Source organism: Heloderma suspectum, chromosome 1, assembly GCF_057233095.1.
Source record: "Heloderma suspectum isolate Gila_16-S chromosome 1, 16-S_ref, whole genome shotgun sequence".
Classification (NCBI taxonomy): Eukaryota; Metazoa; Chordata; class Lepidosauria; order Squamata; family Helodermatidae; genus Heloderma; species Heloderma suspectum.
The window spans coordinates 266,519,936-266,545,740 of record NC_139458.1 but is presented as its reverse complement, the minus strand read 5'-3'; the positions used below and the strand labels follow the sequence as shown (position 1 = coordinate 266,545,740).

The 25,805-nt window shown below is 43.8% G+C and overlaps 1 protein-coding gene across 29 annotated transcripts in view; it reads right to left on the bottom strand.

The window, feature by feature from the left end:
• PUM2 (pumilio RNA binding family member 2) overlaps positions 1 to 25,225 on the bottom strand; it is an 82,511-nt gene extending 57,286 nt beyond the window's left edge. For 13 of the 29 annotated variants that reach the window (XM_084826528.1, XM_084826531.1, XM_084826535.1 and 10 more), the window contains exon 1: positions 25,122 to 25,140. Coding sequence is in view for 2 of the 29 variants with exons in the window: in XM_084826536.1 (XP_084682662.1) it covers positions 25,122 to 25,205 (84 nt within the window). In the remaining 27 variants the exon portion in view is untranslated. The other 16 variants (XM_084826541.1, XM_084826544.1, XM_084826546.1 and 13 more) reach the window with 12 other exon arrangements.
• Between the last annotated feature and the right edge of the window lie 580 nt (positions 25,226 to 25,805).

Below are 25,805 nucleotides of genomic sequence, written 5' to 3'. Positions count from 1 at the left end.
TGAACTTGCTTAAGTTCACACATTGAGCATACCTGAACAGAAGGAAAAACTTACAAGATCAAGCAAGACAGATGAACAAGTAATCTTATTAGAAATAAATTTTGTAGGAAATGTCTCAATAAAAACAGGAAATGCCTTGAGAAAAAAAAATACTGACAAGATGATTTATCAGAATAGGACCTACTACTTGAAAATACAACCATCTCTCCCACAAGCCAACCACGCCCAGAATATTAACTCTAAATACAAGTGCTCAGAGTAGATTTTAAATCCTTGAATATACTACTGATTAGGGATTTACGGATTCCCCACCTGTTCCGGTGGGGAATCCACCGGGGGGAGGATCCGTTCCTCCCCCCCCACCGGAATCCTCCAGAGCAGCTCTGCTCCACAAAGATTCTGAGAGCCACCCAGCTTGAGGGAGGCTTACCTGGCCAGTTTGCCTCTGCACCGATCACCATTTTTCTTTTTAAAATGGCGATTGGCACGATATGCCCATAGACTTATTCGCAAAATGGAGCTGTGAATCTTGCATGCAAGTCTATGTGTCCATAGATCGTTCCAGTCTCCCCTTCCCATTCCAGACTCTTAAAAAAATGGCAGGATGTGCCCATAAACTTATACGCAAAAAAATCTTGCATATAAGTCTATGGGCACATCCTGCCGATCGCCATTTTTTAACGAAAAATAGCAATCAGTGCAGAGGTGAACGGGTCCGGTTAAGGCCTCAAGCTGAGTGCCGTTCCGGACAGAATCCTCCTGGGGCTGAGGTAAGTGGAGCCATCCTGCCACGGATTCACGGGTTCTTTGGAATCCAGTCTCATTTGAATCCGTGGCGGATTTCTCTGACATCCCTACTACTGATATTCAAATGTTAAGGGACATCCATATTCAATTATTAAAAAAATTAAATTAACACAAACTCTACACACAGAGACTGGGTGCGGACGATCGCAATGGAGAAGCATTAATCGCAGCTGCTTCCTCTGCCCCAGTGGTATGATCCTGGGTTGCAAGTATCTTGTTAAGGGCAGCTTTAACAATTTAGGCAGATTGCATGGTTTTCTGAATGTGATGCATGGTGGAGAATTCATGAATTTAATTGAATGTGGGGGGAAAAAAAGGATGTCGTATGCAATATGTGGGGAAAACTACAATGGACCTAAGAACAAAATTCCGTAACTGCAAATCTGCAATTCTTACCAAAAACCTAGCGCAGTCTATTGCAAAACATTTCAGCTTACCTTCACATAGGATTCAGCTCACCCTTGGATTTACAGTTGCTTTCAATAGAACAAACAAAAGACACTGGTCGGGTCTGCACATCACTTTAAGCCATGGTGGCTTAATAAGCTACTCACCATGGTTAATTCTGTTATACCCCACACAATTGGCCAAATAAGCTACTGGGAGTAGCTTATTTTCCCTGCCCTCACTCCTCCTCCCTCTCTAGTCCTCCTGCTCTGTCAGATGGTGTCCCGGCTTCCCTTGCATTGCAGTTGCCATGGAAAGGTGAGCTGCATCAGTCTTATCATGGAGGGCTGTAAATGCAATACTCTGCAGCAGGGGGATTTCATGAGCAGGGGAAGCTGTGCTATACTGCCCGACTTTGCTTTTTCATGGAGAAAAAAGCGCAGACCACAGCCATACACTTGGTGAACATGTGTGGGGCTGTTGAAAGACCGAACGGTAGAACATCGAACTGGAAAAGTTCTTCTCCGATCGCAAAGCGGAGGAATTTTCTGTGTGAGTGTTCTATGGCTACCTCGAAGTACGCATCCTCAAGGTCGATCACGGCAAACCAACAGCCCTTCCGAAGGAGTGGTAGAATTGTGGCTAGGGTTGTCATCCTGAACCTCTTGGGGGTGATAAACTTGTTCAGGTCTTGAAGGTCTAGAATGGGCTGGAGGCCTCCATCCCGTTTTGGTACCATGAAGTACCTGGAGAAGAACGCCTCCGTACCGGGGTTTGGAAGAACGTGCTGGATGGTACCCTTTTGTAGGAGAGACTGGGTTTCTTTGTGAAGGACTTCCGAAGGTGGAGTGGTCCAGACTGGGCCTAGAGGCGGGAGAGTGTTGATTCTATTTTGTATCCGCGACAGACAATAGCGAGTACCCAGTTGTCGGATGTCACTCTCGTCCAGGCTGAATAAAATTTGTTCAGATGGTCTCCAAAGGGAGGTTTGCAAAGGTTGGTATGGAGGGGAGATGAGTTGAAGTCAAAGATGACATTTAGAGAATCTCTCGCCCTTCGCTTTTTGTTGGAACCTGGGGAGGGAGTAGTTTTTCCTTTGTTGTTGTTGTTGTGGGTATCTGGGTGTCCGGTTCCCAGACTGCCAAGGTAGGTAGGTGTGGTGTCAGTACCAGCAGCGTTGATGGTACGGAGCGTACTGCTGCTGTTGTTGCTGGGATTGGTCGATGCCCATCGTACGAGTGATTGTTCTGGCTTTCTGTACGGAGTCATAGAATAGTAGGGCTGGAAGGGGCCCACAAGGCCATCGAGTCCAACCCCCTGATCAATGCAGGAATCCAAGTCAGAGCATCCCTGACAAATGGCTGTCCAGCCTCATCTTAAAGGCCTCCAGTGTGGGAGAGCCCACCACCTCCCTAGGTCATTGGTTCCATTGTCGTATTGCTCTTACAGTCAGGAAGTTTTTCCTGATGTTCAGCCGGAATCTGGCTTCCTGTAACTTGAGCCCATTATTCCGTGTCCTGCACTCTGGGATGATCAAGAAGAGATCCTGGCCTTCCTCTCTGTGACAACCTTTCAAGTACTTGAAGAGTGCTATCATATCTCCCCTCAGTCGTCTCTTCTCAAGGCTAAACATGCCCAGTTCTTTCAGTCTCTCTTCATAGGGCTTTGTTTCCAGTCCCCTGATCATCTTTGTTGCCCTCCTTTGAACCCTCTCCAGTTCGTCTGCATCCTTCTTAAAGTGTGGTGCCCAGAACTGGACACAGTACTCCAGATGAGGCCTAACCAGTGCTGAGTAGAGTGGAACTAGTACTTCCCGGGATTTGGAAGCGATGCTTCTATGAATGCAGCCCAAAAGAGCATTGGCCTTTTTTGCAGCCACATCACATTGTTGGCTCATATTCAGCTTGTGATCGACAACAATTCCAAGATCCTTCTCGCTTGTAGTGTGGTTGAGCCACGTATCCCCCATCTTGTAACTGTGCATTTGGTTTCTTTTTCCTAGGTGCAGAACTTGGCATTTGTCCCTATTAAATGTCATTCTGTTGTTTTCTGCCCAGTGCTCCAGTCTATCAAGATCATTTTGAATTTTGTTTCTGTCTTCCAAAGTATTAGCTATCCCTCCCAATTTTGTGTCATCTGCAAATTTGATCAGCATTCCCTGCACCTCCTCCTACAAGTCATTAATAAAAATGTTGAAGAACACTGGGCCCAGGACTGAGCCCTGCGGTACCCCACTCGTTACCTCTCCCCAGTTTGAGAAGGTCCCATTGATAAGCATTCTTTGAGTCCGATTCTGTAGCCAACTGTGGATCCACCGGATCGTTGTTTCATCTAGCCCACTTTGAGCTAGTTTGCTCATCAGGATATCATGGGGCACTTTGTGCAAAGCTTAGCTGAAGTCGAGGTATATGATGTCTACAGCATTCCCACAGTCTACAAGGGAGGTTACTTGATCAAAAAATGAGATCAGATTTGTCTGGCAGGACTTGTTTTTGACAAATCCATGTTGGCTTCGAGTAATCACGGCATTGTTGTCAAGGTGCTTCCAGATGGATTGCTTTATCATCTGCTCCAGAATTTTCCCAGGGATTGATGTCAGACTGACTGGTCTGTAGTTCCCAGGTTCCTCCTTTTTACCCTTTTTGAAGATAGGGACAACGTTAGCCCTCCTCCAGTCATCTGGCACTTCCCCCGTCCTCCATGATTTCTCAAAGAGAATAGACAGCGGTTCTGAGAGTTCTTCTGCCAGTTCCTTTATGACTCTATGATGCAGTTCATCTGGCCCTGGAGATTTGAACTCATTCAAAGTAATTAGATGTTCCTTGACCATATGCCTGTCGATCTCAAGCTGCAATCCTGCCCCTTCAGCCTGTACTTCGCCTTTGCCAGTGGGGTCATAGACCTTCTTTTGGGAGAAGACTGAGCCAAAGTAGGAATTGAGCACCTCTGCCTTTTCTTTGTCATCTGTTATCGTTTTGCCACCCTTATTTAATAGCTGAACCACCATTTCTTTCCTCTGCCTTTTACTATGCACGTAGCTGAAGAAAGCCTTTTTGTTGTTTTTAACATCCCTTGCTAACCTCAGCTCATTCTCAGCTTTAGCCTTCCTGACGCCATCCCTGCAATTCTGTGCTATCTGCCTGTACTCTTCCTTTGTTACTTGGCCTTCTTTCCACTTCCTTTATGTGTCCTTTTTTGTTTTCAGGTCATCTCTAAGCTTTTTGTGAAGCCACATTGGCTTCTTCTGTTGTCTTCCACCTTTTCTTCTTGTTGGAATTGCTTGTGATTGTGCCTTGAGAATTTCCTTTTTTAAAAGCTCCCACCCATCTTGGACTCCTTTTCTCGCTAGCATCACTTGCCATGGGACCTTACTGATCATTGTTCTGAGTCCATCTGCTCTTCCATTTTTGCACTAAATAAACCTTCACCGAAGGGTAGATTTTCTATCCGTGAGCGAGCTTCAGGGGTTAGGCCCGCAGAGTGGAGCCAGGCTTGTCACCTCAGGGAAACAGAGCCCATCATGCCCTTGGCATTGCAGTCCACCTGATGAGGGCGGTACTGATCTCCTGACAAGATAGTTTGGATGCCTCCGCATGAAACACCCTGGCTAAGTCACGTTGATCCACAGGGAGGTACGCGATAAGGGAATCCATTTTCTCCCAGAGGAAGAGTTGATACCTGGCCATCATAGCCTGGTAGTTGGAGATTCTATGTCCCAATGCTACTGAAGAGTAAAGGTGACGTCTGACAAAATCAAGTTTACGGCCCACCTTATCCACAGGCGAGGCATGTGTTTTCTGCGAGTGACCTTGAGCAGAATCCACTATTATGGAGTTCAGTTTAGGATGTGCCAAGAGGAACGACGTGTCCATTTCTTGAACCCTGTACATTGATTCCAGCCTCTTGGATGTCAGGGTCAAGGATGAAAGCGCTTTCCACGTCTGCTGGACTGCACTCAGCAGGGCTGGAAGAAAGGGGATGGCCACCAGGGTGGAGACAGCATCAAATACTGGATCGTGGAGTTGCTGTGGAGGTTGTTGTACCTCGATGCCCAACGATTAAGCCATTCTAAGCACCTGCTCAGAGAAATGGCCCATCTCTTCGGAAGGCGAGGCTCTATCCCGTGTCCCAACGACATCGTCTGGTGATCAGGTCGATGGGGGAATGGAGGAATAGGAGGAGGAGTCTGATTGGTAACCCTCCCTGGATTCCTGCAAGTGGGCAGGGCGTAGTGCCACATCAGGTGCATGAGGTGGAATTGGAGGTGGCGGGGCTTGATGGTCCCGACTGGGATGTTGTAGTCCTAAGGACATAGAGAGCCTCGGTACTGGAGAAGGAGGGCAGAAGACATCCCCAGTGTCAAAACTGGAGCGCTGCCCAGGCTGAAAGGGAGCATGCGATGGAGAAGTAGCTCCTAAGTAATGGGATTGATCATGGAAGAGGTCGCGGTCCCTCCAGGGCCTCCAGTCTGTATCCGAGTGCTGTCGGTGGGGAGGAGATGATGAGGCTGAGAAACGGCCCCAATCTTGGGATGGAGAGCGTGAGCAATCACGGTCGATGCTGACGGTATTGATCCAGAGATCGGTATTGCGGAGGCTGTTGAGGTTAAAACGCAGGTCGATACTGAGGTGACTGGATGTCATAGCGACGCGGTGTTGGAGACCTGGATGTCCGTTCCGGGGCTACTAGAGCTGGACGGGGTGGTGGGGTTGGCGTGTCCCTCAACTCACCCTCCGAGACCGTGGAGGTCGGGTCCAGAGTAACAGTGTGTGTGGGGGGCATGACACAAATCTACCCGAATTGGCTCAGCGGTTAGCGGGGGAGAAGACTGAATTGCAGGAGCTGCCTCTGCACTTGTGGAAGGGGCCACGACGGGCTGTTCCCTGGGAGTCTGGCCTTAGGCATGTCAACCGCCTGAAGGGCCCATTGCCACAGGATTGTTTTTAGTTGGTGCTCTGTTAGAGCTATGGTTTTACCAGTAGTACTGTATGGCTGTGAGAACTGGACTATAAGGAAGGCTGAGCGCCGAAGAATTGATGCTTTCGAACTGTGGTGCTGGAGAAGACTCTTACGAGTCCCCTGGACTGCAAGGAGGTCAAATCAGTCCATCCTAAAGGAAATCAACCCTGACTGCTCATTGGAAGGACAGATCCTGAAGCTGAAGCTCCAATATTTTGGCCACCTAATGCGAAGAGAAAAGTCCCTGGAAAAGACCCTGATGCTGGGAAAGACTGAAGGCAAAAGGAGAAGGGGACGGCAGAGGATGAGATGGCTAGATAGCATCAGTGATGCAATTAATATGAACTTGAGCACGCTCCGGGAGAGAGCGCAGGACAGGAAGGCCTGGCGTGCTATGGTCCATGGGGTCACGAAGAGTCGGACACGACTTAACGACTGAACAACAACAACTCTTGTGAGCCTGCTTCGATAGCGATTGGTAGTGGTGGCAAAATTCAACCTTGTGGGTTTCTCCCAAGCAAATAAGACACAAAGAGTGGATGTCCGAATATAGCACCTTACTGCCACAAGCCGTGCACCTTCTGAACAGAGGCTTTGGGGCCATACACCAAAGGAGAACAAACGCATTGCCGCTGAGGCGGACAACGCTCTCCAACACTGTCGACAATTGACACATGCGCTCTCTTGTTATAAGATAAAGAAGAATAAGGTAAAGGAAGAAAAGAGGTTTTAGATAAGAGAGAAATGCAGTGTGACAGAATGTCGAAAAGTTCCCCACAAAGTAACGCTAAGGTGGTCGAAAAGGAACTCACGGGAAGGCGGGAACCCACGCTATATATGTCACAGGTGGGGGGGGAGGGGTCCCCGCCAAAAAACTGCAGCTTGGAAATTTCCCAAACGAGTCTCCACGCAGGTGAGGAGCCCATATGTGTGATCCTTCCTCCCTCCCCTTTCCTTTCGTATTATATCTTTTAGAATATAAGTCTTAGGGCAAGTTTTGTCTTATTATTGGTGTTTGTAAGCCACTGAGGAAGCCCTTTTCTGGTGAAGAGCAAGGCAAAAATGCTTTAAATAAAACAAAACATTACCATCATGCGCTGCTTTTGGGCTTTCTGGAGGCATTTGGTTAGCCACTGTGGGATACAGAACACTGGACTAGATGGGCCTTTGCTTTGATCCAGCAGGGCTCCTCTTATGTTCTTCATCAACAGATGTAGCAATAGGTGATGGAATACCCAGGAGAGGAGAGCAAGTACTGGGATCTAACAGTGAGCAAGTATGAAACAATGAGAAGATTCCCTCTCTAGGACATCCTTCTCCAATTCCATGTGCTTTGGCCTCCAACTGCCATCAGCCTAAGCCAGCATTGTCCAGTGGCAGGGATGATGGGTATTGTCATTCAAAACATCTGGAGGACACCAGGTTGGGCAAGCCTGCACCAGATGTTAGTGCCAATCATAAAAATAGGTTGACAAACAAACATTCTGTCCAGGAAGGCAGCCGAGGGAAGATTTTAACCACCATGCCCTCTTGTGTGCAACAAGTCATAAGTACTTGACTTCTTGTTGCTAAAAACACATCACTTCTGCATCTCACAGTCTATTCCTGCTATGAACTCAATGTTGTAGCCAGTCCTAAACAGTTTGGGCCAGGATATTTAGAGGTTCACCTCCTCCCACATGAACCTGCCCAATCACCAAGCTAGCCCTGCTCCATGCATGACCCTCCACTGTCTGAGCTACAGCATGTAGAAGCAAAAGTCAGGTCATTTTCACTAATGGTGCTCAATCTTTTGAGCTCCTGTCCTAGAGAGACTCATACAGGCCCCTGCACCCATTTTTAGAGGTGTGGTTAAAACATTGTTTTCCAGAGTACTTCCAGACACTAGTTATTAAATTGCTGTCATTATTTTGTTTGCTAGAGATGTTTATGTTCTTCTCTACTGCTGCTTATCACTTTTTAACTTTAGTTTTTTAGTGAACTTATTTTTTGCTATTTGTCAGCCATCTCGGGGTCCTTGTTGGACTAAAAAGCTCTTGAGAAGCTAGACTTCAACCTGGGGGGATTAAAAATGGCATAATCATGGAGAGTAGAAAGTAGAAATCTCCATTTTGGAGAAGGTTATTAATTTGATCATGGCAGCTAAATTTCCATTGTGTTACGGTGGAAAAAGAGCATTGCCCCTGCACAGTTTAACTGTTTTTCCAGGATATGGAATATTGCGATTATGATGAAAATGACTTACTATATAAAGGCAAGAGAGAATCAAATGTCTGAAAATAGGTCTAATTGAGAAATGAAGCATTTTCATTACATTTTGGAATATATAAATTCAGGATAGCATCCATCTGTATTCTTTATGTTCACTGGTCTGAATTAACATCAGAAATCATGTTTCAGTAAGATGAGTTATTATTTTTTATTATTCATTATTTCACTATTTTTTATAAAAAGAATTCACTGCACCATCTTAGGCCACTTTTCCTACATGGAGATTGTCTCTTGAGTAGTAGAAAAATGCAGGTGCACTCATGTATGAAATGTGGTATCAGTGCTCATTTTGTTGGAAGTCAATAAAATGGGCAGTTGACTTGCATAACATATAAGAGGCACTAGTTTTCATCTTTTTGCCTAGAACATTCAGTGGAAATACCACAGTACTGAAGAACTGAGGAGGTACTAGGCCTTGAAGTTCCAACTAAAGGTCAAGTGGGGAAAACAGGAATTGACTGGCTGGTACTTTGCTACCTTATACAACAAATGCATGCAGTCCAGCTATACATGGGTCACTCCCAATAATACTATGCTGGAAACTGCCTCTGAACTCCACACAGAGCAAAGCAGCACAATACCACAAGTGGCAATAAAATTTAATGGCAGCAGTTATTCTGGTTTTCTGAAGCCAATTATCTCTTGAGCATGTAGGTTTACCACGGAAGCATGTTTTGAATCAGCAAAGCATGCTTCCACAATAGAAATTTCCCTTACTCACCAATGAAAACTTTATTATTTGTGATCAAGAGGTAAATCTAGGTTAAGGCATAGCCTTTAGGGGGAAAATAGGATTAGGTAATAAAGTCTAGCATTAGGAAATAGGTTCGACTTGTGGATAATTTCTATATTTCAGCTTAGCTTATCTAAAGCTTGTAATACAATCCACTCTGGTGCAAGTGAGGTTCCTTACCGAGGTCTGAGTCTTGATTCAGACAAACGTTCTGAAAAGACTTATCCATATAAACCACCAAAGGAACTCACAATTTTAGATTCTAGCACAGAGCACTAAAGAGCAAGGTATCGAATAGCAATGGAAAATATAGGGCCAGGCATATGTTTATTAACATAAATCCAGATAGTTCAAACAAGTAAAGCCTGAAACACAGAAGGAGAAAAAGACGGAAATCCAGGATCAACAAATATTCCATGAGGAAAATCCATTACAAACTGCACACATGATGCTTAAACAGAACAAATTAACTGAAACCAAACTACAGGGTTGTTGTTTTTGTTCAGTCGTTCAGTCGTGTCCGACTCTTCGTGACCCCATGGACCATAGCACGCCAGGCCTTCCTGTCCTGCGCTCTCTCCCGGAGCGTGCTCAAGTTCATATTAATTGCATCACTGATGCTATCTAGCCATCTCATCCTCTGCCGTCCCCTTCTCCTTTTGCCTTCAGTCTTTCCCAGCATCAGGGTCTTTTCCAGGGACTTTTCTCTTCGCATTAGGTGGCCAAAATATTGGAGCTTCAGCTTCAGGATCTGTCCTTCCAATGAGCAGTCAGGGTTGATTTCCTTTAGGATGGACTGATTTGACCTCCTTGCAGTCCAGGGGACTCGTAAGAGTCTTCTCCAGCACCACAGTTCGAAAGCATCAATTCTTCGGCGCTCAGCCTTCCTTATAGTCCAGCTCTCACTAGATTGATTTAAATCGGCATGAAAAAAGGCTGGTTTAAATTACTGATTTAAATGAAGCTCCTTACTGAAACGTTTTCATATATTTATTAAACAATGGTTCAAATCTGACCACTAAACTATATTACTTTACAACTAAACAGAGTATTATTTACACTGGTTCATTCTAACAAGAGGCTTTGTCTCACTGTTTATATTTGCATGCTTTCCTTTTTAACCTGTGCAGGGAATGCCCTTAAATATTCCCATATAGGGTCTTTCTATGACCAGCACCAATGACAGTCTGAGGTTAACAGTGCAATCCTATACATGTCTACTTGGAAAAAAGTTTCCATTGAGTTCAATGAGGCTTTCTCTCAGGCAAGTGGTTATAGGACTGCAGCTTAAGGATGGGAAGTCAGGAAGATGCCCACTGGACAATTTTGTCTTGTTTTCCTTTCTGTGAAATTCTGTCTTGGCCCAGTCCCACCCTCACCAAAACAAACTAGTAAACAAAACTGAAAGGCCCATGACTGATGATTCAAAGCAAGGTCTGATAGTTACTGAACAGTTTATTTTCATCAGGTGAAAATGAAGTGCTGTATTTGGTAGGTAGAGTGTAAATATTCATATTTGAGAAATGATCAGATGGGTTCTTCATTTCTATAGAGAAGTCTCCCTTAACTCAATGTATCTGGTAAAACACTGATTCAGCTTAGAGATTAACAGTTCAACATATTTATATCCAGTTTATTTAATTTTAACAAAGTTGTTATTCAAGAGAAACTTGTTATTTAATGTAAAAAAATCAATGTAAATGGTAAAAATCTAATTTTTCTGATTTTTAAAATAAAAATATACAGTTTTTATCTACCCTTCTATATTATCTTTCTGTCTTAACTAAATCCTCTTCTTTTCTTGGCCTATCACCCCCACCACCACATCAACACAGAACAACAATCCTTTCCACATGTCTTTACACATGTGATTTTACAGAAAGGAAAACAGAAAGCCCAGATCATTCAAGAATGAAGAGCTGGTAGTTATGCTGGACAGAGTCATTTTCATGAGATGAAAAACGAAAGTAAATGCCCATGTCTGATGGTGGGTAATGTAAGATGTGCAAATGCAACAGAGCCATTAATTCATTTTACAAGACCATAAGAAAAGGTTTAGCATGTTTATGAGCTTTAGTTGTTAATGTTATTTTAAATGAGAAAGTTATTATTTTATTTATAATTTTTTAAAATAAAAATCAGTTTTGTTTTTAAAGAATCATTAATTTTTATTCACCCTGACAGCAGAAATCTGTCAACGTTAGGTCTCTAGAAAATTCTGTCTGAAAAATTCAAGAGCAATACTTCCCTGTAACTACCAAACATCAGGCAACTCAACCTTCTTAGATGAGAGATTATATAATTACTTTTCAAAGAAGTACAGAATAAATGCCATATACATGATTTATTCCTTACTCCATGGCTGTCTTGGTAATGCTGGGAGTTGTTTTCTGTCTAGATATACAGAGTGGCCCAAAAGTAGGTATACAGTATAGTTTATTTGCATTTTATTACATTGTTTATTACATTTACATTTGTTTAACACTGTTTAATATTGTAAGTGCTCAAAATGTATTCCATCAACGTTGCAACATTCCTACAACATATCCTACAACACCTTTGCTGGACAGTGCACCCCACACTGTGACGCCTGGCTGGTTCAGCTGAGATGTGACAGTCAAATGAGGATTTTCATCTGCCCAATACACACAGTTATGCCTGTTCCCGTGGCCTGACACTTGAAAGAAGCCTCACCTGACCAGATGATCTTATCAAGAAGGTCTGGTTCATTAGAGATTTGGTTATGCATCATCTCACAGAATTGCAACCGACGGTTTGGGTCGTCCTCCAGAAGACCATGTAACAGTCTTGGACGGTACCGCTTCAATTTCAATTTATGCATTAAGCGTTGCAAGGACGTTCTAGGTATAGATAGCTGCTTAGATGCATGTCGTGTGAACTTTTTCGGACTGTTCACAAATGTCAGAGTGACTGTCATCTCATTTTCCTCTGTCATAGACGTCCTAGGACGTCCAGATTTTGGTGCATTAGCCACTGCACCTGTTGCTTCAAATTTATCTCTAAGACAATAAATTGTCAGACATGTTGGTGGAGGAGTGTCAGATGCTTCTTGCCACGCTGTGCGCACCCGCTCGGCATTTTCAGTCTTCCAGTACTGCTTCAGAATACACTTTCGTTGTTCTTGACTCAAGTTTGCTGCCATCATTCACAATATCAGTAAAAAAAATAACTAAACAACTAAACAACTGTATACCTACTTCAGGGGCTCACTCCCTCACTCTCTACACTTAACTGATTTAACTGTCACTCCCTGTCACTCACTCTTCCCAACTGTCATTCGACTCCACCCACACATCTTCTACTCACACATTCTCTCCCCCTCCCATCAACATTCTAAACAACTGTATACCTCCTTTGGGGCCACCTGGTATATATAGGATTATGCTCTTAAATGCTGTAATTCATATTTAAACGTGTCCCCAATACATATCCAAAATCCAACATATTCTGACTTTCAAACACGACTCTTCCACTTTAAAACAAACACATACTTTCTTGTCAGGTCACCTGGAAGAAATTCTTACTCTCTATAGGTGCATCAAGAAAGTGGCTATTTACAGGTCTGTATGTGTTGTAGGTTGATCAAGAAAGTGGCTATTTACAGGTCTGTATCCCAGTTGGAGATTATTTTTCAGTTATGAATCCTATACTGTAATACCTTAAAGTTCAGATTACAGGTAACAACCATTGCAGAACTCTATGTTGCTGGTAATATGCCTCCCAATGTCCACTTGATAGGACTGTCACCATCAGCTAATTAACTGAATTGTTACTCTCCAGGTACCGAGCCACACTTTACCTGTAAATTTCACCAAGTTGTTTGTTAGTGCATACACTAAAACACACACGCGTGCCTGCCCACACAATGAGTGATCTCTCTCTCTCTCTCTCTCTCTCTCTCTCTCACACTATGTACCACACCACACTATATACCACTTTTATCTCACAAAGTGCTTTATAATCTTTGTGCTCTCCTTCAATTATCCTTGTGGAGCAGGCCGCTATTTTCCTTTTACAAAAAGTGGAGATTGAAAGATAGCAACTTGATCAAAGCCATATAATTGTAGTACTTGATAGTCCCTTAGGCTCAAGTCCATCTACCTACCAAGTTGAGCTTTCTTCCACCTTGTATTTAACTCACCTGGCAGCCATCAGTAAGTGCATGAAATTCCATGCAGGTTAATGAGTGCTGATGGAAGAGGAAAGAGCTGTCCCCCTCCACAGCCAGCGCAGTAACACAGTGAGGTAGTGGAGAAATGAAGGATCACTCCATCCCTCCTCCACTACTCCACTTGATGGAAGGTGTTTGTTTGTTTTTTAAATTGGCCTGCTAAAAGTCTAGTAGCCTACATTTTGCACAGGCTGCCAATACACTTCCGGTTGGAATTCAAGGTTTGGGTGATGACATTTAAAGCCCGAAGCGGCTTGGGACCTCGATATTTGAGGGAGCGCCTCTCCCTATATATGCCTGCCGGAGAACTGAGATCTGTTGGAGGGGCCTTCCTCTGCATCCCACCAGTACGAGACATACGCTATGGTGGGACGTGGGAGAAGGCCTTCTCTGCTGTGGCACCCCAGTTGTGAAATGCCTTCCCCTTGGAGGCCCGATTGGCGCAGACATTGGTCTAGTTTTGGGGCCAACTAAAAAAGTGACTTTTTACCAAAGCCTTTGAGGGCTAAATGCATTCCCTAGCACATTGTTTTAACTGTTGTTTTAGATTTTAACTGGTTTTTAGCTTGTTTAATATGGTTTAGGTGATTAAATTATTTATTGTTTTATACTGTTTACAACTGATTTTATCTGTATGTCGCCCTGAGATCTTAATGATATAGGGTGAGATAGAAATGTTTTAAATAAATAAATAAATTTTCATGCTGGCTGCAGAGGTACAAAAAACTTCGCAGGCTAGTAATTTCTGGGGTCTTTATTTATAAACAAGCACTCCCCGATTCAAACAGCAACAGAAAAATTCAATATATCCATAAAATGTATTAAAAGCGTGCAAAATACAACAAGACATAGAAAAATGTACTACAAAACCATATACACGATCCAAAATCCTGTAGACAGAGTGCCGGCTGTTATCTCAGTTTCAAAATCTCCCTAAGAAAAGGAGTCATATACATTGTCTAACAATGTCCATACAAATTGCCTAGATTGCATAAAATCACAAAAGTCATTAATGTTCCAAGTATGGCTATCCCCGACAAAGATAATCCATCAGGCCAATCAAAGCTATTGCATGACAAAATCCAAGCCAAACTGAAATGGGTCTAGATCATCTACTTCCTCTGTTTCTTTATTATTAAATTATTTTAACATGGTGTTTTTATTCTTTATCCTGTCCACTGTTCACCGCTCCGAGGTCTTTGGATGTGGAGTGGTATAAACATACTGTAAGTAAGTAAGTAAGTAAGTAAATAAAAGTATCTGGAGTTGAGCCTCCACAATCCACTCCAAGATCTCGCCCAAGTACAAGATGTTAGCAATCAGGCGATAGTACTAATCAATCTCCCCAGGTCCAAAAAGTCTTTCTTAAGGACTGGACACATGAAGGCCTCTTTTCAACGTGGCTGGCATTACCCACCACCCTCACAAGGATGCATTAACTACCTCTTGGATGCAGTCAGCCCCTCCAGCCAGTTGTTAATAGCCAAGATGAACAAGGATCAAGAACAGTGATGTGGGGCAGAAAATTCTCCGGTGCTGTATTTTTCCATAAACACATTTCCTTTTCATAAGTCCATCAGAAAAATAAACGTATGCCAATTGCAAATACGTTATCAGGCCGGCTTGGCAGTTTCAAAGTTGTTAATTAATGTTTTTTCAGTTGATTGTCCTTAACAAGTATGCGAGAAAATACTATATGTCACTGAAATACATGTATGTCTCAGAGTGAAATGGGGCTAATAAATCATGACAGCGAACCTGATGGTGCCTCAACAACTTTAGTGGAAGAGAGCTGAACTCTGCTGAAATAGATGAGAGGTTGTCAGCACATTGTGTACATTTCTTTCGGTTGTTAAAATTAATTATATTAAATATTATTTAAAAATAACTATAATTATATCATTATTTAAAATTAGTGTTCAACAGTTTTCAGTACTTTTGGTTTTTTTCCCCTTATATTGTAAGGGAAGTACATGCTATTGTCTTTACATTTTTATAAGTATCCCAATAAAAATATCTACATGATTTAACACTGAAATTACATTAAATGGTCTTTAATTTTTTCTTCAAAAATTTCAGGTCAAATGATTGGTTTGGGGACAAAAAAAATAACATGGGCTCCTTTTCTTAGATTTTTTTTAACTAAATAAAAGCAAAATATACACGATCAATTAGATCTCTCTATGCAGGGGTGGGCAACTTGTGGCCCTCCAGATGGTTTGGCCTACAGCTCCCATCAGCTCTGTCCAGCACAGCAAATGGTGAGGGATGATGGGAGTTATAGGCCAACACATCTGGAGGGCAGGAAGTGCTCTAGGGCATCAGAACATCTGACACAAACTGAAAATTTTCCAATGCAAATGACCCTAAATTGCATTGCAAAATGTTCCAGAAAACCCACGTCACTGATCAAGAATGGCTACACCCCTCCAAGCATTTTGACTACCTCTTCAGACTGCATTAACTGAAATTGATCCCACAAAACCAAATTAGAAAGCTCTAGACATACCTACTGGAACTGCATCGATGAGGACATCAGGTTCGGCATGGATGTAAGCAACTTTATTTTCAAAATGCCTTGCAAACCTGCTACATCAGGCCTCTGGTCATCACATCCCTGTCTAGGTATGATTTCAACAACTTATTCACCACCTGTAAAAGCTCTGCTGCAGACCTACCTGAATATGCAATGAAGGCAGAGAAGTATAACTGCTTTGCCGCCACCAAGTAGGTACGTTAATGTGATATGATAAGGTTTCATGAAGTAGATACGGTATCATAAAGTATGATAAAGTAGGTACGATAATGTGGTCTCACTTGTGCTTGATCATATTCACCATGAAATATTATATTGTGAAGCAAAATTGGCCTTCAATTAGCATAAGTGTCAAACCTACTGATGATTAATGTATTTTTATTGTTTTAATAAATAATGCTTTTAAAATATTGACCACTGTCAACTGACCACATTTTTGACTGCTCAAATGTCTAAGCCCAGAACACCGTATAAAGAGCAGATTCCTAAGTGACAAAAATACATTGGTGCATGGATGGAAGACAGTTTATCACAACTGCACACTACTGTGCAACACAGCTGTATTTGGAAGCAACAGTAAACCAGAAGTCTGGAGAATCCTGACTTACTTTGAGCAAGTGCATGCAGCCAATTTGCTCCTGCTTAGCTCCTCCCACCAGCGGGAGAAGCTAAACTAACCAGGAATGTAAAGCTTACTATTTCGCCCAAACCAGCAACCCTGACTTTTCGCACCCTTCACAAGGCAGAATTGGAAGCCAGGGTTTCTTCTCAGTTTACAATTCCTGGCTTGCAAGGAGTGCAAACTAGGACCTTTGCTTTGGACAACATGATTGGATTTACATTCCTGGTTAATCTAACCATTTCCACTGGCAAGAAAAGAGCCAAGCAGAAGCAAATCAGCCACATAAACCAGCACAACAGCTCATTCACAGTAAACCAGGATTCTCTGGAATTCCAGTTTACCATTGTATGCAAACACAGTCTATGACCCGGTTCACATGTTGTCAACAACCCACAGTTAATAAACTACAGGTTGTTGAAACTGCAGTAAATGTGAAGATGCATGCTAGTTTCCATCAGCCTGCCAACTCCCACAGCAATGAACAATCCAGGGAGCTCCGCTGACCTCTCCCATTCTGGAAATTAATGTTTCCACTCATTTCCAGGATTATTTCAGGAACTGCTAGTTCCTGTTGCACTAGCTGTCTGTTCCACTGGAGCAACAGAACTAGCAGAGGAGCAGCAACAGCATAGGATAACTGAACCTGAGTTTACTTTTAAAATATTGTTATTTTAATGATAATGTTAGGAGCAAAACAAGTTTTACATATGTTCCTAAAGCAGCCTTCCCCAACCTAGTGCCATCCAAATGTCTTGGAGTACAACACCCAGCATTCCAGACCACTGGCCACGCTGCCTGATGCTGATGGGTGCTGAAGTCCAAAACATCTGGAGGGCACCAGGTTGGGGAAGGCTGTCCTTAAGCAATGAAGTGACTCTAGATCTGTTAAGAGCACCAAAAAAAGTATTGCTTATTTTTCAATTCTTTCCAAAATTTATGGGGGGAAAAAGCTTTTTTTTCATGGCTTCAGAATTTCCTGGAATTTTACATCTCTAGGCAACCTGGAGCCCTCCAAATGACCACTGGCATACTTGTGGGGGCTGACTGGAGTTGGAGCCCGACATCAAGAGGACTGCAGGTTGTCTACCCCTTGCTGTAAAAAGTGAACGTGGGCCTACATTGCTGGCCTACATTGTAAGGGCTGCAATAATGGAGGACACTGAGTACCTACAAAAGTGTTCTGTATAAATGCTAGGTATTAGCATTATTAAGATTCCATAAAAATAATCCAGTAGTCAACTCAGTGACTAGATATCCTTCTCCACAGCATGGCTGTCCATGGGTAGCCAACCACAGAAAAATATTTTTGCTCATATCTTCTCATTTTGGGGGTGAATCTACTGATACGTCTCAGTTGAGAGGCCAAATTCTAAAGATACCAATTGTGGTTATACACTCAGGTTCTGCAGCACTGAATAAATACATCTATATGTACATAACTAATATGCAGAACAATTCCCCTAAAAATAACACAAGTTTCCATCAAATAGCCAAGAAACCAGCACCCATGGACTGAGATGTTTGATGGTGAGAACCAAGTGTATTATTTGTCATAAACAAGAATTGTAACTAAATTATGAAACCAGACGCTAGTGTGTACAGCAGTGAAGAATTGCCTGCTCTTTTCAGTGTTTTGGCACTATCTGCCAAATTAAAGATATTGTAGTTTAAGTTTAATGCACACATCTGTCAATAAATACTGGAAACATTCTGTCTGATCTGCAACAGATTATCAGCTGCAAACTGGTAAACACTGATGACCCCGCCACACACACACACACGATTTTTTTCAACCAGCTGTGAATGCACCCGATAGTATTACCATTTGCATTTAACAAAAACATAATGGGGAACTGGGTCAAGTGTTTTGCTGAAATCAAGATAAATTACCTCCACAACATTTCCACAACTCACTAAACTAGTAAGCCAATAAAAAAAGATAAAGTACGCTTAGTCTGACAGAATTTATTCTTGACAAATACACGCTGACTTCTACTAATAACTACTGTTACCAAGATGCTTACAGATCAACCCATTTATCATCTGTTCCAGTATCTTCTCTGATACTGAAGTCAAGCTGATAGGTCTGTAGTTTCCCAGATATTTCTCTCCCCCCACTTTTTTTTTTTTTTTAAGATTGGGACAATATTTAGGGACATAGAAAATGGCCTTATACTAAGTCAGACCATCACTCTATCTACCCCAGTCTTGTCAATATTGACTAGCAATGGTTCTCCACGACATCAGGCAGGATTCTCTCCTAGCCCTACTTTGAGATGCTGGGGATTGAACTTGGTACCTTCTGCATGCAAAGAATGTGCTCTGCCACTGAACTACAGCCCCTCGCTTGACCATCTCCAGTCCTGTTACTTCTCATCTGTTCTCCATGATTTCTCAATAATACAGAGCTTCTGAGAGAGCATCAGCAAGTTCCTTAGTACCCTAGGTCAGGTTATCCAGACAGGAAGACTTGCACTCATTTAAGGTAGTTAGGCATTTCATGACCAACTCCTTAATAATCTTGAACTACAATCCTGTGTCTCAGGATTCACATTTTTGTGAAGATGCACAGAATTCCCTCTTCTGGAAAAAAAGGAGAGGAAAAACTGGAGTTGAGCATTTCCTTTTTATCACCCTTTAACATATCATACTTACTGAATAGCAGGCTTACCATTTTCTTCCATTTCCTTTGACCATACCTGAATAAGCCCTCTTTGTCACTTAGTACCCCTCACCAGTCTCAACTCGTTCCAAGCTTTAGCTTCCTTGACAATATCCTCACAATTCTAGGCTACTCACCTGTACTAGCCCTTGGTAACTACCCTTCCGTCCATTTCTTATGTGCATTCTTTTTTATTTTCAGATCCAGTTTCAGATCAGAGCTTTTTGTACAGCTTTTTTTAGAGGTCTCCTATTTTTCTCTTGTTTGTGATTGCACCCTTAATAAGTACTACAAAAACTCCCACCCATCTTGGCCTCCTTTCCCTATTAGTCAGTCTAGCATTTAATCCTACCTATCATTGCTCTGAGGTTATTAAAATAATCATTCCTATGCTCACCTTTAACTATCCATACAATCAAAAATTCCAGCATTACATGGTCACTTTGCAACAACGGGTGTGACCTGGTGATTAGGGCTGAAGAAATATTGCAAAACATCAAGATGACAGTATGATCTTTTCCTCCATTCATCCTTTGTATGACTGCATCTTTCATACTACTAGCCACCAGCATCCATTTTTAAGTATCACATGTGACTAGGCCTACTGGTGGTAATGCAGTTGGATGTGTAGAAAGGGCTCTTCCATGGTTGGCTGTATAATAAGACATGCCATGGGAAAACAGAGGTTTATCCACTATAGCAGGCAACAGGAGCTACCATGAAAAGGGTGGAAGGAAAGTGCTGTTGCTTGTTTCAATAAAGCCACACAACCAATTAAACAGACTTTCCATCAGAAACACAAACACATTGATGTAAGAGGTTTCTTACTGAAACAGGTTTCCCAACGTAATCACCTTGTTAGATGCACAGACCTGTTAAGAGAATTATATGAATGTTACCTAATAAAATAATTAGATCCTCAAATAAAATTTGCAACTTTAGGTTTGATTCTGATTGCTGCGTATTTACTAAAAAGTTTTAGTTTCAAAGCCTTGCTGATCAGAACAAGGGTCTAACCAGTGTAGTATTCTTGGTAAAATCCAGTGGCGTCTGTCTGCCAGCAAAACGGGCATAGTTGGTGGAAAGATTTCTCCCTCACCCTGCGCCCTTCTGGTACACATCCCAATTTACTCTGGAGGGTTGGGGGACCCTCCTGAGTGGATTTGTGGGTGCATGGGGAGGAGAGGGGAGTGAAGCTCACTCCCATGACACTAGTTGTCAATGGTATACCTGAAAAGAATGGGCTTTTTCAAGTATGACTCAACTCATTTCAGGCAGGTGAAGAATTACCATCTCAAACAAACCACATCATCACAACTGAGTATAGAACACAGTGCAATTCTGCACCCAATCACAGCACACCAAAAGCTCTAGAGAGTGTGTTTCTACGAATTGGTAGAGATTTCTTTTTCTCTCACTAGTGTGATCCGGTTTCAGCTGGCTTCAGGACGGGGGGGGGGGGAGGGAGCCTGATGCTATCAGTAGCCCCTCCACAGTATGCTCCATCAGGTTCCCTGCACTGTGAGAAGGCAGGCTGCTCAAGGTGCACTACTGGAGAGCCAGTGTGGTGTAGTGGCAACAGTGTTGGACTGGGAGCTGGGAGATCCGGGTTCCCCACTCGGCCATGGAAGCTCACTGGGTGACTTTGGGCCAGTCACAGACTCTCAGCCCAACCTACCTCACAGGGTTGTTGTTGTGAGGATAAAATGGAGAGGAGGATAACGTAAGCCGCCTTGGGTTCCTTGCAAGAGGAAAAAAAGGCGGGATATAAATGCAATAAATAAATAAATAAATAAATAATAAATAATAAATGGAGAGGAGGATAACGTAAGCCGCCTTGGGTTCCTTGCAAGAGGAAAAAAAGGCGGGATATAAATGCAATAAATAAATAAATAAATAAATAAATAATAAATACTGGGATGGGGGCTGCTGCCATGGTCTATGAGGCACTCAGTTGAAAGTGGGGAAAGAGGGGAGGCAAAAAGGGCTATTGGCCCATGCAGCACTCCTCCCGACTGGTTCAGCTGTGGGGAAGCCCTCCTCACCTTTTCTAGTGTGGGATCGTACCCTGGATTTAAAACTGGGACCTTCTGCATATGAAAAATGAGCTGTTCCTCCTGGCTAGGGCTCCTCTTACAACCCATGTGATCCTGCCTGTGTTTTGAGCAGGATCACATGGATCCTGCTCAAAACCCAGGCAGGATCACATATGCCTAGATCATATATGCCTGGGTTGAGGCTGAGGGAAAGGAGATGACAAATGCCCCACCTGTTTCCTGTATGCAGCTGTGGCTGAGAGGGTATTTGCCTCTGGTGTTTGCAGTATGCATTAGAATTCAGTGAGCTGCCTCTTTTACCTTTGCATGGCCAGGCATGTGGGGCTGGGCATTCCTCCCCATTTCCCCTGCTGGGACTAAAACTCTTATCTCCAGCTGCTTCTCAAGTCCATACCCTATGTGCTTACTGAAGGTTGTTGCTGTTAATGTGTGACATCTCCTGTTGCCTGTCCAGGTCTCTCCCTTTCTCCTTGGCAAAGACTCTTCTCCCTTACTAAGTCTTGAACCAAGCTCCTGAGGAAAGCTGTGTGTCTTTTGCAAGCCTTGTCTTTTGTGAACTGCTCAGAGAGCTTCGGCTATTGGGCGGTATACAAATGAAATAAATAAATAAGCCTCCTGCCAAAGGAGCTATGTGGGTGCTATGTTCTGTGGCCTGTCCTTGCTTCCCCTGACATGCTGTGATCAAAAACAAGTGTTTGTGAGCAGTGTGTGATATAAGGGGGCACAAACCCCTGTGTGCAGGGATTCCTGGAGACCTGCCGCAGTGGGGTCATCACTCTGGTTGTGCCACAGGAGCTCATGGAGTGGGGGCACTGAGGTGCCATTATGTGTGGGGGATGGGGCAGGAGGCTGTCCTGGGGCATGTCTCCATTGAGTGAGTGCACTGATTCCCTCCATGTCTTGAGTGGCATGGGGGTGTTATGACCACAATGGCCTGTGATTAGTGAGCACCCCGGCTGTGTCGCTAAGTTGTTGCTCTTTTTCAGAGAAATTCATTTTCTCCCCTTCTACCTTGGGGTAAGCACATATAGGATAGAACAGTCAATGCACTAGCATAGCTGTGGCATCCATCTCTCGCAGGCGTGATTTGTGTTAGGATGCACCCTGAAAATAGCTTATCAATGTGGACTAGAGAATAAGTCATTGTGCGTGTAGAGTTGTATCCTGAGGAGAGCAAGGTAAGATTGTTTGCGCAAGGGGAATTTCTCACCTACACTACCACCAAAATACTGTTCCTGAGACCCAGAATGGTATATGATGGTGGATAGGTGTGTGCACGTGTGTATCGTCAGCTGGAAACATCTTCTGAAATCTCATGCAAATCAGGGGGGTCTCTCAACTCCAAAAAGCAGCTTTTTAGGGGTTCAGGAGGCTGCAGGGGGAGGGGGGAGTTCCTTTACTTGAGCATGCTTACACTTCTCCTGACAGAATCCAAAAAGTTGTGTTTTATAAAATTTCTGAGACACAGAACATTCCCAAACTGGCTTAAAAGTGTTTACAGAATCAGACAAACCATATAATTTATTTTTGTACATTATTTTTATATTATTGACATGTAACTGAAACTTTAAAAAATCTGTTTCAGTAAAATATAGAATATACAATGTACAATAGAAGGAATACATCTTTCATAATTATTTGTTTTTAAACTGTCAGAAATAGCTGAATTATCCTACCAACTATACAGTGAAATGTGATATACCTAAATAGTCCTGAAAGATTTCACTGGTTGCATATAAAGTTCCAACATCACATTGAATACCTAGTTTACTCTAATCATATTCTACCAAAAGAAAATTATGTATCCTTAAAGTCTAAGAGTGGATTATCAGAACTTTTTTCAGATGAGTTACTCAAAGAAATTTATAGATGTTTTTCTACATTAACGAGACACTGTGTTTATGAACAATTTATCAAAGCTACATATTTTAAACCTCTACTGCACAAACATATGCCTGTCTGTCCACCACATTTCATATGCCTGAAATACCTTTACTTAAATTTAGCCCATTCTTTCTTTTCCCACAAAGCATATTCTGAACACTTTTCCACTCAGCATCTTGTCGTAACTCCAATTACTAAACTTGTTAACAGTTCCCCAAGCTAGTTCCTGTTTGTTGACCTTTCTTGCAGCCTTTATTACACTTCTTGCTGCTCCTCCCACAGGTTTTCCTCCCCACGCACCAAAATAAAATTTCTTCACAAATTCCTCTTAAGACGACTAGAATTTCATCTATTGTTTTAAAAACAATACAAATATGAATCCAAAGGAGTTACACAGCAAACAATTTAGATGTTTCCATCACATACATTGTTTTCCTAATGTGTTCTGATGAACGAAACTAATCAATTTCCAGAGTATTCCCACCCGCACAGACATCATATATGCTATACGAGGCAACTTCTAACAAGCACTGATATTTCAATGTTTCAGAGGAACCACACAACACACACTTCGGAATTAGGATTACTACAACAATGGAACTTTAAGCACACAGTGAATAAGTCTGTATCTCTCCTTTTTACACACCTTCCCCATAGGCCTGTCCTCAGCGTAACGCAAGAACATTCCTGGTTTCTGTCTCCACTTCTTTAACGGCTATTTCCCTTCTGTGCTCTCTTTTGTTACATCTACCCTTTCTCAGATTACCAATACATAAAATGAAATCTCTTCTAGCCAAGGGACTAACTACAGTACATACAGGTTCCACTACAAACACCCATCCATGAAGCTTTTGCTAAAACACACCAGTCACTTAGAATGTTGCTGCCATTTTGGTCCCAAAGACTACTCGCCAAAATAGGTTGAGTGTACTGGGCCAGTTCCTGTTGGCAGGACTCCACCAAAACAAAGGAAAAAATAACTGTCCATTAGCCAATCCACTGCACCTCCAAAAGCCTTTCCAGTCTCCAACCGCTCCTTCAACTCCCATGGAGCAGGCCTCTGAACTATAAATGGTGCACACAACCACACAACACAGACCCCTCTCCTTTCCGCTCACACACATCCCTAACACACTGTGATAGGGCGGTGGCACGGAAAAGGGCTTAAAACGCACTACCCTAGGAAAACAAATCCCCCCCTCTCAAACTGCCCCCCTCGCCCTTCTTCCCTAACACGGTGCCCCACCCACGTCCAAAACTATCTCCTCTGCTCCTCCCTCGCCTGTACATTCGGGCCGTCAAACCCTCTGCGCTCCTCGCCTTTCGCAAGCCGAAACAGGCACTCGCGCGCATCCTTCGAACACAAAACAAAGCAACGGCACGGACCGCGGAAGGAAGGGGGGAGAGAGAGAGAAGAAGGGGAAGAGCCGAACCAAACCAAACCCACCCGTCCAAACGTTCCCACAAGCACCATGTTGGCTCCTTCCACCACACCCACAACCGACCGCCTCTTTTCTTCGCCCCCCCCGCCCTTTTCGGGGGGTATGGCTTCCTCGCCTCCAGCAACCTGGTCCTGCACAGGCCTAGTTCTCCACAACACAAAGGGAGGGCTGGGGACGGGGGGCGGAGACGTGCGCGCAGCCGCCAGCCAGGCCCGGAGCAGCTGCAGCGGCTCGCTCGCCTTCCCTCCCTCCCTCCTCGCCCGCTTTCCCGGGAGCGAAACAATAGAACGTGGAGAGCTGGGGAGGGGGGGCGACTTCCATCCACCCCTCCCACGGCCGAATACTCACGGGCTGGGCTGGCGGCGCTGCTCCCTGTAACGGACACGGGAAGGGGGGGCTGCTGCTGTTCCTCCTCCTCCTCCTCCTCCTCCTCCTCCTCCTCTTCTTCCTCCTCCTCCTGGAACACGCTTGCCAATAATTACCCAACTGCCCCCTCTCTGCCACCCTCGCCTTCCTGCCACCGCCTCCTCCTCCCCTCCCCCTCCGCCGCCGCCGCCGTAAGGACTCACAACAACATGGCGAGTGAAAGAGAGAAAGAGAGGGACGGACATACACAGCAGCAGCGGCGGCAACGGCAGCCCACTAGCGCGCATGCGCTCCGCCGGCCCATCGGCGAACGCCGGGAAAAGGGGCGGGCCGGCCGACTTGACAGTAGCGTGTGTATGTGGACGCGTGCGTCCCGCGCGCATCCCCCCTCCCCTCTCCAACGTGCGGCGCGAACGCCAGCTTCGCGCGTGCGTACGGGCAGCAGCCAAGAAAAGAGACAACCCCCCCACACACAGACACCTTCCGAAACAAAGCCGATACCCATGAACCAAAGAGGCTGAAGTCTTCGTGGTTCACTGGATAGACTTCCGGTTCTCGGTTGCAGTCGATAGAATTCTCTTTTGTGAGGGGCAGGAGTGGCGCCGGTGCATGGGAATGAGTGTGGAAACTCGAATAAAGTATATGCGAGTCTAGAGGCTCCCTTTCACTGCGGTGCTTTGAAATAGTCATGTTCTCCGTCTCGAAAGCAAGCTCTGTGTGGTAGGACCGGTGTAATGGGCTGGCCGGTCTCCCCCTTAATATCACTTTGACCACAACAGAAGCCACTTTTATAAAAGGCGCTGCCTTTGCACACTGCCTAGTCTGAATCTTGGATTCGGCCACAAAAGATCTGTCACAAACCCTGCAACTGATTTGCAGAGTTGACA